At 35.8% G+C, this 13,189-nt stretch overlaps 1 protein-coding gene across 1 annotated transcript in view; it reads right to left on the reverse strand.

Annotated features, from left to right (window-relative positions):
- Positions 1-6: 6 nt before the first annotated feature.
- Positions 7-13,189, reverse strand: part of LOC102805835 (glycine receptor subunit alpha-4-like) — a 29,228-nt gene continuing 16,045 nt past the window's right edge. The window contains exons 4-9 of the mRNA XM_078006090.2: positions 3,445-3,665; positions 2,577-2,659; positions 2,124-2,261; positions 1,347-1,576; positions 1,006-1,182; positions 7-598 (exon numbers count right to left, since the gene is read on the reverse strand). Coding sequence (XP_077862216.2) covers positions 263-598; positions 1,006-1,182; positions 1,347-1,576; positions 2,124-2,261; positions 2,577-2,659; positions 3,445-3,665 — 1,185 coding nt within the window. The 3' untranslated portion in view covers positions 7-262. The remainder of the gene's footprint in view (positions 599-1,005; positions 1,183-1,346; positions 1,577-2,123; positions 2,262-2,576; positions 2,660-3,444; positions 3,666-13,189) is intronic.

Consider the following 13,189-nt stretch of genomic DNA (forward strand, 5'->3'; position numbering starts at 1 on the left):
CCTCATTTATTGAATGTATTGAGCAAAAGGTGAACAAAGGTGACTTGAAAATATTGCACTTAAATTTGTAAAAGGCAGTGGTCAATAAATAATGACAATGTGTAACGAACTAACAAAATGTTAGAAAAGAAATCGAGATTCACGATGGACTTCAATTCACCACACTCAATGTTGTTTCGAAAATAATTATATATATATATATATATGTTTGACGAAGTGTCTTCTACAGCAACTCTTGTCCTGCGCGATTTATGTGACAGATTTAATTTACCGAGTAGCTATGCTTATGAATGGGATAATAAGACCAGTAAACTATACACATGATCAAAAATATTGACGGTAGAATTATTCGACTGAGTTTGTCAACCATTAAAGCTACGCATAAGTAGTCTGTCTTATTCTTGGAATCGTGCATCAACTCGGTCGTCGTTAATACTTGTGTCTCTTGCCTCATCAATGGTGGGCGTACTTTCGGTCTTAATCGTACTATACCTCGATTCGGAAGGACCGACTTCTCAGTCTCAATGTTATTTGAATTCCCATCTTCAAAACTGACACTCCTAGAAAACTGGTTGGCTGCTGTCTTCAGATTCTCTTGCTGGTGGTATAAACATGTAGAAAATAAGACAGGTGAATATAAGACATATTCAACCATCGAGGTCGTGAATACTATTGTTATTAAAGCGTGCATTATGTATTCACGTAGTTTTTTTATTTCTCTAAGCACAAACAACGGCATATATGCTTTTTAATGTTTTTAGTAATTTGCCCAGCCATTAAAAAACAACATCTCATTTTTTTATTGCGTCTAAAAACAGTTAAGTGCTGTTTGTGGCTATATTACGGTTTTATACTTTGTAAGAAGTGAGTACGTTGGTTTAAAATAATAAATATGATTATGCGATCAATTCAAACCTTCTTATTATATTGCTGTGAAAAGTTCTGAATTAACATCGTGGTGTGTGTTATTTATTAATTCAAAGTCTAAATTATTATAAAAGAAACCTCGTGCTCGTCTCTCGTTGAATTTTCCCTCATACGTGTTGTTCTTCTGTGCTCTCGTTTTTTTCTTCTCTCTGCGTACTGTCCTTTTTCAAGTGAATATAAATAATACACCACTGAATATTCTAATAAGACTAAGAATACAAAGACTTGGCAAGTAACCATCCATACATCAATAGCCTGCGGAATAGAATAAAAAAATAGCATCATCATTACACGCGAAAATAGTTTAAACTTGTTTCGATGTGTATACAGATCATTGAATAGGGTTCACATACGTCAGGCAAAAACCGAGAAAAAAATACAGTTCAAACAGTTAAACAAATGCACAATATGTAACTCACCGTCGCGTAGGCAATTTTAGGTAACTGGCTGCGTAACCACGTTGCCTGTGTGACCAATGCTAAAACAGTAGTTACACCTAAAGCCACGCGGGCAGGCGCGGCAGATATCTCCACCCAGACCGACAGCCACGACAGCGCCACCAAGAGAGAACTCGGTACATATGCTTGCAGCACGTAAAATCCAAGACTCCGAACCAGAAAAAAACCAACACCCAGATGTGTGAAATCGCCTGTAAATAGTAATAAAAATGTCATCGGAGCTAAGAAAATATTCATTAAACAGTATCTAAATTTATCGTCGTGTTACCTCTATTACAGTAGGAATCCATCGCGAGTTGGCGCTCTATATTTCTATTTTCAAATTAGTTTTGCTGAATTACTGCAGTGGCAGGTGAATTAGTGTTCATTTAAACTGGCGAAAAATGCGTAAACATTATTCATGAAACCTTTTTCACCTAATACGATATTAAGATTAATACATTTTTAATGAGGTGATACCATATAAGCTATTCGGAAAACTACGCATGGCCTATCTACAAGTTACGATTATATACTAGCAAGCAATGCCAAAGTTAGATATTTAAAGCGGGAGGTCGTCACCTGCGCACGCGTGGGAATTGAGTCTCAAGCGACGATAACAACACACGCTAAAAACGCAAAGGCTCATGGGTAGACGCTTGTTTGTAAACAATGACAGGCTATGGCCATCTGACGCCTGCGCTGGCGACGACTCCTCCGCTTTATGTATCATGGCGAACGTGTTAAGATTGCTCTTACCCGTCATATAATGTGTCACATTATTATACTTCTCAATTCGTTCAAGGTAATACTGCGGCAGTTCAACATCATCGTCAATTTCAACGGCAGTGGTATTACGTAACCACGTCAACAGTAATTCCTTCGTGTTATACGAATCTAAAATGTTAATGTTAAAAATATAGTTCGTGAATTTTCATTCATCTACAAATTCTCATTTACCAGGACATTTGTGTAGTATGAGTAAATACTAATGTTTGCCGCATACATTGAAAATCGCGTTTAGCGTGAATTTCAGGATAAATAAATAAATAAATAAATAAATAAATAAATAAATAAATAAATAAATAAATAAATAAATAAATAAATAAATAAATAAATAAATAAATAAATAAATAAATAAATAAATAAAAGTGGTAAATATATGTTCAAATGTCCAATTAGATCAAACCTATTATGTTAATTTGTACTTACATGACTCCAGTTGCATATGACATTCCTGCGTATCCATAGGAAATTTACCAAGAAACATATAACACGATAACACCAAACTTAGTCTACATGGAAGAAAATAAAACACTGACTAGTTATATTGAAATTATACTAATAATTAACGTCACTAACTCGTGTCGTTTCTGAAATTCAAATTTATTGTCTGTTTGGTGACTAAAGAATTTAGTTTTTTATCCTTGTTTGAGAAAAAAAAAGACCAATTTATTGTTACCGTTATAGAACGATAGCTCTGAACATTCTTCAATGTGCGTTTTCATTTTAAATTCACTTCTGAGGAATTCTAATATTCCAAATCTTGCCAACCCGCGGGATTGGTTTTTACCGCTGAACAGGATACGCGAGGATAGAACTAGCCCAATATGTAGTAAAGTGTAGGCTAGGTTTCTTCGTATTTCGGAACGCATTGATTATTCCTAAAATTAATTATTTGTTTATTTGCATGCGATAAACTGGCCATAATGTACGTCGAATAAAATACATTCTTGTATGCCATTAAATATGGCGCTCTAAGACGCGTAGGGCGCGCGCTCATGTTAGTATCTGCTGATGAACACGAGTATTAAGATCATGTCATTGTATTTATTTTACGCGTGTCGTGATAGTTCGGAAATTATGACAATTGCACCTAATTTACATAAAACTGATATAAAGGGTCACTCAATAGATATTATTATGTTTGTACAATTGCGGTTGTAATCACAGAACGGAAATTCCAATAGGATTTTGCAAACACGATTTCAGTATTTCAATATAATCTACTATGTATGACCAATAATAACTGATTGGTAACTGTTGAAACCCAGTACAGAGCGTATTCATCATATCTAACCTTATACTGTACAAAACATTACCACTTGGATCTATCCTTAGTAGAAGGTTCTCTTTTGGAGTGCTGTGAATCGTGACTGACTTCGCGTTAGTGAAAAACAGATCCGGTACCCAGACTATGTTCATTACATCACCACCGTTGATGACTATTGTACTTGTTGAGTTGTGACGTAATCGAGGATCGTGCCACTCTTGTCTGAGGAATATTGTAAGTTCATAATCCTGAAGTATGGAGGAACAACAAATATTTGTTCGAATCAATGACTGAACCAAATATAATGTCAGGAATTATAGCATATAATCATGATTATATATAATCTCGCAATCTAGTCTATAAGATGACCTCACGTGTTTTGTATGCTATTCTTGCTGTAAGTACGAGTGTACACGGGTGTTAAGCCACTATTTTGGTATTTGCCACTATTTTGGTACCCGGGAAAATTAAAACCAACGTTCTCTTGCTTTTTGTTATTATTTTTCTTCACAAATCAATAAATCTCATAATTCTGAATAATTCTGGACAGTTTGTGTATAATTTGGAGTAATTTGTTATGTTTAGTTTAAGTTTTCTTTGCTTGCGCATCTTTTCCGACCGAATTGTCATCTTTTTGACGCAGACACAGTGACGCTAACTTAGGGGGTATTACAATCAGCTGTCCTAACAGCCAAATCACGGAGCTCAACTCAACTGTCGTACTTTTAAAAATCAATTGTATAGCATATCCGTCGCCGATTGAAATGGTATTAGTGCATCGAAACTGTTCGGCAAAGCTGCTAGCTAAGTATATGGCGATTCAATACTAATATTGATATTTACTAGCTAGCTATCCCACTATGACTTGTTCAGTGTGCCTGCTCAGACTGCTGCGGCGTCTCGAGTCGTCCATTTGATTCTATCATCATCATCATCATCATGTTGTGTTCAATTCCAATTTTAAATGTGCATCGATTTCTCAAAACAGTAATTTATAGACATGTATATAGTTCATCTGATCCAGAAAGTGATAGTTTAAACTTCATGTACATGTCCAGCTTGAATTACATGTAAATAATCTATATGCGGACGTTGAGCAGGCGGACAACAACAGAGCCACCGAGCGAAATGATATTTTCCGTTTTGTGTTTCTTCCATTTGAGATGCATTTCTGTAAAATATTCCATATATGATGACTTTCCAGAATTTGCTGGTGTTGTCAAGAGTTGTAGCATCCATTCTGGAAAATCCATATTTTAGCAGCTATTTATTTTCTTGAAATTAAAATGTTTTAATACGCAAGATTTACAGTAATTAATGAGGTCTTGATGTTAGTAATTTATATCCATAACCTCAATGGTATTCTTGTATAAAACATGTCAGTCACTTTCTTATTTTATCATATTTTTCTCTATAACATGACGAGATAGAACAATTTGTATAATATATTATGCACTTGCGTAAATGACAAAGGTGTGTCAATAGTCAATAAAACAGCCTAGGCAATACTATAGTCATTTAGAAAAGACATACAATTTTGTTATTAATCTTATTATTATCTTATCTTTGTATTACATTTTAATTTGTTTAATAAGTTTTACAATACAAAAACCATCTTTATTATTGCTGCATTGTGGATATACATTTGTAAATGTAGCTCCAGAATGTGAGTAACCACTTGGAATTCCTACTGAATTTTGGGACGCCATGAATTCACAGAAATGCTTTCTTAATTTCATTTCCAAATACTTGCTGTGATAGATGAATGTTTAAACTATACTTTATACATGTACCATAAGTGAATGAATAATATTACTAAAAAAATCCTTTGAAAATAAAAAAGTTTGCCATGCAATCTATTTGTATCTAACTACCTTGGCCTGTCTCACTGACCTGATGATCAATGGGATAGTGGCTTCCTATAGAGGAGAAATGTGTTAACTCAATATTGGATTTTGCAAAGAATTGTGGGATTGAAAATTCAACTGAACAATATAACCATAACATTTTTAAAAATAACTTGCATGTTGCTTGAAAACAGGAGAGGTAAAAAGCTTATTTTAACGGAGGGCTCTATGGAAAAGATGTGAGCCCCCCTCCCCCCAAATGCCCTCTTCAGTTCAATTATCTATCCCACAACTTTTTGCAAAATCAAATATGGAGTTAACACAGTTCTTCCCTATACATGTATATCTAAAACTGGATATTATGAATCACTGCCTTAACTATGAACTAAATAATAAGGTATAATTATTCCCTTAGAACCTAACCTGACTCACTGCACTAACAACCAATAAGACATTTGTTACTCATAATTAGGACTAGGTATTATTATTATTTTTAATAATTTTTTTGTGCCAGGCAATGTGAATGTCACTGTTGTCTCTCCTGACTTTTTTTTATGTGCAAATTGCAAGTGCTGACACATAGTGCATTTTTGCCACAGAAGTCATATTCAAGTTTGGGACTACATGACAGGGCTGTGCGGCCATTTTCCTATCAAATGGCAATTTAATGCGCTATCCTAGTGGACCTTAATCAAGGTTCCCCCAAAGTCGCATTTGTTAGTGAATAAATCTTGGCCAGTGGAATTGGGCTTTCCATGTTCAGCCTAAGTAGGATTTGAACTTGGGTCTACAAATCATGAGTCTGATGCGACAACCACTATGCTACCAGTGACCGGTAGGACTAGGTATTATTAATCGAAGACGACCTGACCCGACTCACTGCACTAACAATAAAACTAATAATAAGGTATTATTATTCCTCTAGAACCTAACCTGACTCACTGCACTAACAACCAATTGGACATTTTTTACGTACATGTATAACAACAGTGTTCTCCCCAGACCTCTAAAGCGTCATAGTACAGTGATGTGACCCTGTGAGAAGTTCTTTCAAGGGTGTGGCCCCTCTAAATCCAAATCAAATACTAGAATATAAATAATTTGCCCATTGCACGTAACAGCAACAATGTGACAAAATAAGTCTCACAAATCACAAATGCTGCATACGTCTGGAAAATATACTGATTTGGTATACTGCTGTTATTTGCAGTTTTTGCTTTAATTTAAAAAAAACAAGTGAAATTAAGTCCCATTGAAAATAAATAAAACTGTACATAAATCGAAGCAAAAATTATTCAACTGCAGGCGAGATCGCCAAAGAAAAAAACTGACTGGCAACACTATTGTTTGGAGGTGTCAATCTGCCAAACGAATGTGTGTCTTGGCTACGCTGGTGGCTCACGCTTTGCCAAATTTTGCCGAATGGCGAGTACACACATTGAGTTTTAAGTTGAGTTGCCAAATAATATATTTTATAGCCAAAATTGACCATATTTTAGGAAAGTAATGATTATTTGAATGTATAAACCATCTTTATAGTAATGTTCTTGAATGTATAATAAAGAAAAATGAACGACTTTTACCATAACATTTTTTCTGATAGTTGATTTTTCTAGGATAGTTGACGTCGCAATTTCTACAACAGAGCTGGTATTATGTTACTGTATTTTGCCGATCATGTATTAAAAAACTCTTGAAAATATGATACATCAGGGCAAAATGTAAGATAAAATATTAAACTTCGGCCTGACCTTTTGCATCACTTCCTGTTGAAACACCATAGTTCCTCACAAAGTCGTATGTTATCGCTTGACTTTGTGGACATTTTTTTTATCATCCCCAGTTCTTTCTAAGATTAAAACATTAACTCGAGACACATGTTAGATCAAAAGAAATACCTGGATTGCCAAGTCTGTTTATTAGTGGTTCTAAGATAATCGCCAATGAATCATTTTCAGGAATTTTTTAGCTCCGCTGTCGACTTTGTCGAGCGGAGCTTATCATATGAGTGATTGTCTGTCGTCGTTCGTGTCAATGTTTTACTTTTTCGACTTCTTCTTGAAAACTACAAGCCTGAATGCTTTGATACTTGGTGTATAAGTACCTTGGGTAGACTTCTCTTAGATTTGTTCATTTCATGATGATATCTTCAATTCTCTAATTTTGGTGAATATTTTTGTTATTTTTGATAAAAAGTGATATTTTCAACTTCTTGTTAAAAACCGCAAGTCCAATTGCTTTGATATTACATATATAGATACTACATGTGGACCTCTCTCAGATTTGTTCATTTTGTAATGATATCTTCAATTCTCTAATTTTGGTGAATAATTTTGTCATTTTTGGTAAAAAGTGATATTTTCGACTTCTTGTTAAAAACCGCTAGTTCGATTGCTTTGATATTACATATATAGGTTCTACATGTGGACCTCTCTCATATTTGTTCATTTTATAATGATATCTTAAATTCTCTAATTTTGGTGAATATTTTTGGTAAAAAGTTATATTTTTGACTTCTTGCTGAAAACAGCAAGTCTGATTGCTTTGCTATTATATATATATATATAAGTGCTACATATGGACCTCTCTCAGATTTGTTCATTTTGTGATGATATCTTTAATTCTCTAATTTTGGTCAATATTTTTGTAATTTTTGATAAAAGGTGATATTTTCGACTTCTTGTTAAAAACTGCAAGTCTGATTGCTTTGATACTATACATATAGGTACCTCAGGTAAACCTCCCTCAGATGTGTTCATTTCATGATGATATCTTCAATTATCTAATTTTGATGAATATTTTTGTCATTTTGAGTAAAAAGTGATATTTTTGAATTCTTGTTGAAACAGCAAGTCCGATTGCTATACATACTATATTGTTCATTTTCTTATATGATATCCTCAGTTCTTTAATTGAAATGTGCCTTGTTAACAGCGGAGCTATCTCAGCCGACAGGCTGCTTGTTTTGCTGTTCTATTTCAAACTTTATTTGACTTGATAAATACATAAAAGACAATGGAGTAAAATGATATAAAATATCAGACTGTCTCGTCTTTATTTAATTGTAGATAGATTGTTAAATAATTTTATACCAACAGTTATTGTATCAGAATGTTCAATGGGGAAAATTATGCAAATTAGATACAGTGTTTGACATGGGGTCTGGGGAGAACACTGAACTTGGACTGGATTTTATTAATCCTGAGGCCCTGACCTGAATCACTGCACTAACAACCAATGAGACATTTGTTATCTATAACTAGAACTGGGTTTTACATGTATTAATCCTGAGACCCTGGCCATAATCATTGCACTGATGACCAATGGGACACAGGTTACCTATAACTAGAACTGGGTATATTAGTTTCAGAGGACCTGACTTGACTCAGTGCACTAACTACCAATGGGTAATTTGTTATCTATAACCAGGACTGGGTATTATTATTACCAGAGAACCTGACCTAACTCACTGCACTAACTAGCAATTAAACTTTTGTTACTTATAACTAATACTGGGTATTATTAATCCCAGAGGACCTGACCTAACTCACTGCACTAACTAGCAATGGGACTTTTGTTACCTATATTTTGGACTGGGCATTATTATACCGAGGGAACCTGATCTGACTCACTGCACTAACTAGCAATGGAACTTTTGTTACCTATATTTTGGACTGGGCATTATTATACCCAGGGAACCTGACCTGACTCACTGCACTAACTAGCAATGGGACTTTTGTTACCTATATCTATGACTGGGCATTATTATACCCATGGAACCTGACCTAACTCACTGCACTAACTAGCAATGGGACTTTTGTTACCTATATCTAGGACTGGGCATTATTATACCCAGGGAACCTGACCTAACTCACTGCATTAACTAGCAATGGGACTTTTGTTACCTATATCTAGGACTGGGCATTATTATACCCAGAGAACCTGACCTAACTCACTGCATTAACTAGCAATGGGACTTTTGTTACCTATATCTAGGACCAGGCATTATTATACCCAGGGAACCTGACCTAACTCACTGCATTAACTAGCAATGGGACTTTTGTTACCTATATCTAGGACTGGGCATTATTATACCCAGAGAACCTGACCTAACTCACTGCATTAACTAGCAATGGGACTTTTGTTACCTATATCTAGGACTGGGCATTATTATACCCAGAGAACCTGACCTAACTCACTGCACTAACTAGCAATGGGACTTTTGTTACCTATATCTAGGACTGGGCATTATTATACCCAGGGAACCTGACCTATTTCACTGCACTAACTACCAATGGGACTTTTGTTACCTATATCTAGGACTGGGCATTATTATACCGAGGGAACCTGACCTAACTCACTGCATTAACTAGCAATGGGACTTTTGTTACCTATATCTAGGACCAGGCATTATTATACCCAGGGAACCTGACCTGACTCACTGCACTAATTTCATGTACAAATCAGACTTTTGTTACTTATACTAATACTGGGTATTATTAATCCCTGAGGCTCTGTTCTGGCATTTGTTAATGAGGACTGGGTTTTATTAATCCCAGAGAACCTGACCTGACTCACTGCACTAATGACCAATGAGTCATTTGTTACTTATAATTAGGACTGGGTACTACCGGTATTAATATTAATTCCCTGACCTGCCTCACTACACTAACTACTAATGGAAGACTTGTTACCGATAACCCTTAGGCCCTATACTGGGATAAATTAGCATAACATACAAGCTTTGTATTTTGATAGATATTTTAACAATTATTTTTTTTTATTATTGTAGGAAACTTGGAAATACTATACAGAGAAATGAAAGAATATGGTATCAATGGCTTCAGTACCCATAACAATGATTTAGTAATTGTTTAGTGTCGCATACGACTTATGTACCACTTCCGTGTCACTGAGAATGTTCTAGAACCGTACTGTGTCTGGGTGGAATATTCTAGATTTTGTTTAGAAACTGGTTGAATAGGTAATAGAACACTGTAGGAGGCAATAGAAGGTAATGGAACATTCTAGAAATTGGTAGTAAGTTCCAGACTCATTATGTATGCTGATGTAATGGTCTATTCATAGACAGTGTGGGTATATATAGGGGAGTTGTTCAGCACTGAGTTCAGATCGGAGATCTCGTTGAATTGTATTGGAGTTTAAGTATCTAGTTATTGGAGTAGTGGAGTTTTACCGCGTTATTGTACTTGATGTTTGCAGAGTATAATAATACCAGTACCAGTTGAAACCTCATCTGTTGGCTCCGTGTGCGTATTTTATCATCGCCGCCAGGGAAGTCTTTCTGTTACTGTTGCCATTTTGGTATTTGAACCATCACACCTGTACTATACCAATTACGGTAATATTACGTTGCGTGTGACATTTAGTAATTTTTAGTAATTGCATTACCACTTTTTCAGTTTTCTGATTATTTCGTGACTACTAGTATATGGTGTATTTTGTTATAACATGATGATAATAACAAAAATATTATAAAACTGTATTACAAGTGTATTACATAATGAGTGAGATGATAAGTAAGATGGTGCATTGTTTATTTTCAAGCATGCTATATATTAAATTGCTCAGTACTATGGAAAATTCTATAATATTTGAAATTGCAGTGTTAGATTCTTTAATTGGGCAAATAATACAGTTTGTACACCTACAAGACAAAAATATATTATTTCTGATTCTTGCAATACCACATTGTGTTGTGTTTATATTCTACAAAATGTTTGCTTTAAAAATTTAAACTTGATTGAAAAAGCTTTGATCTTTATGATTTATGTCTAATAATTTAAAAACAACTGTTCATATGTACCTGCATTGTTAACATGCCAGGACTGCTAACATTCTAACTGTACACGTGCATCAAACATCTTGTGATATACCGGTATATATCAATATGTATATACATTGTGCTGAAAAAAGAATTAGATATTTCTATCATTCTGAAACCAGATTCTGGTCGTGTGTATGGGATTCTTTCAAATTTGGTATAAACATGGGATCATCCAATATGACAATAAAATTGATCATGTGTGGGGTCCAGTGCCCTTTAGTTTAGTTCTATATTTTCTGATGAGTCAAGTCTACTCAAAAAATGTAGCCCAAATAGAAAAATTCTTGGGATAGATAAGTATATGAGGTGACTGAGGTGGTACAATAACCTCAGTGTAGATCCACTATTACACTACTGCCACCTGCTGTTGATTCATTCGTCGAGCAGAGGGCAGGGATATTAGGTAGGGTTGCAAATTCCACACCATGCCAAAGCATCATTAGATTACAAGTGGGAACATCAGTACTGTATTTCTGGTGACAAACCAGATTGTAAAGGAGACCCTGTATCATATGATCCAGTACTGTTGGTGGGCCCAGATGTACCATTCTTTTGCAAGGAAGAATGTCTAACCTTGCGCATGGTGTTAAAGAAATTTTAATTTCCACATAAGTTGCATTTTTCTGATTTACCAAGTGCTGCTGCAGTCTCTGGCTTTAAGCTGGCACTCAATGGACAATACAAGAATTTGCTGATCGTAACATGTCCCTTTTTTTACATGGCTAACATCACCCAGAATGTTGTATTTATGGTAAAAGGATATTCACTGAACAGGGGCATGCAAAACTATTTTGATTCAATGGGACCAAATATAAGGAATTAGTTTGGCCCAGTCCTGCCTAGGTAGCTTGCCATTTTGAGGGCCTCAACAGAGGCAGCAGTCAACCACATTGCCAGAACCAATGATGCTAGGCATAGATGCACCAATATAATATGTGTTCTAAATATGGTAATCTGAAGACAGATACACACGAACAGTAATCTCATTCATAGGGTCAGAATGCCCAATAATGACAGTCTGGTCGAGGGAAATACAGGAACAATCATAGCAACCAAGGAAATGATCGTTGAGGTGGATGTGGTTGGGGTCAGGTGTTTTCAGTGGTATGAATTAAAGGATTCATTTTGTTTCCCAACCCTTATTTCCTGTGGCGTTAAATTGTTCAGTTACCGTAGCTAACTGGCTAACTATCACAATGACCCTGTAGGACCTTTCAGAAGTTAAGCACAGCTACAAGATCAAGTTGGCCAAAAAGCTTCAGTTGACTACATCACCAGTGTCTATGGCTCTGATTTTCCAGGAAGTGAGAGAATTATTGGCAAATGGCAGCAGTGCAGTGCCTGTTATTCTCCCATATTTTTGGTAAACAATAAAGAACAATATAGACCCAAGCCAACTGAATCAGTATATTCTCTCAGAGCATTTCATGATGGTGACCCCAGCAGAGGTACACTGCTGTGTACATCAGGGGATTTCCTGATATCACTCAATCTCATACATTTGATTTAAGATATTAGTTCAATGTTTGCCCATTGTAGCCTCACAGGTTTTTTCCAAAATTAATGGTAGTGCCAGTTTTGTGGCTGCACAGCAGGCCAACAATGTGAATCCATTCTATCAATATCTGGTTGATACAAGAGCAGTTATTTTAGCGCACATCCTTCAAACAATCACATTTAGTATTTCCGGGAATGTATTCTTGGGAGTGTTTCAGGTTGAGAGACCCGGCAGCCACACTTTTTGGCATGCAAGCACAGCTCAGACAATTAATGAGCTTTGTGGAAATGGCTTTGTGCCTCAAACAGCTCTCAGGAGTATGCTCGTCCAGGTCCACACACTCCAGTTGTGTGGGTCGCCACATGGGAAATATCATGGATCCCACAAAGCTTGACTGCCCTCAAGTGGATGGACTCAACCAACATGAGACGGAGATAACAGATTGCTCCATCAACTCCGGCTATAACACTGGTCATGGACGCCTTGAAAATAGAATGGGGAGTGGTTCCCTTGGAAAGCACAGCTCCACATAAACATACCTAATATGTTGGGAGGGCACTAGATTGCTTTCTAGATGAA

This window comes from Saccoglossus kowalevskii, chromosome 14, assembly GCF_978046115.1.
Source record: "Saccoglossus kowalevskii chromosome 14, keSacKowa6.1, whole genome shotgun sequence".
Lineage (NCBI taxonomy): Eukaryota > Metazoa > Hemichordata > Enteropneusta > Harrimaniidae > Saccoglossus > Saccoglossus kowalevskii.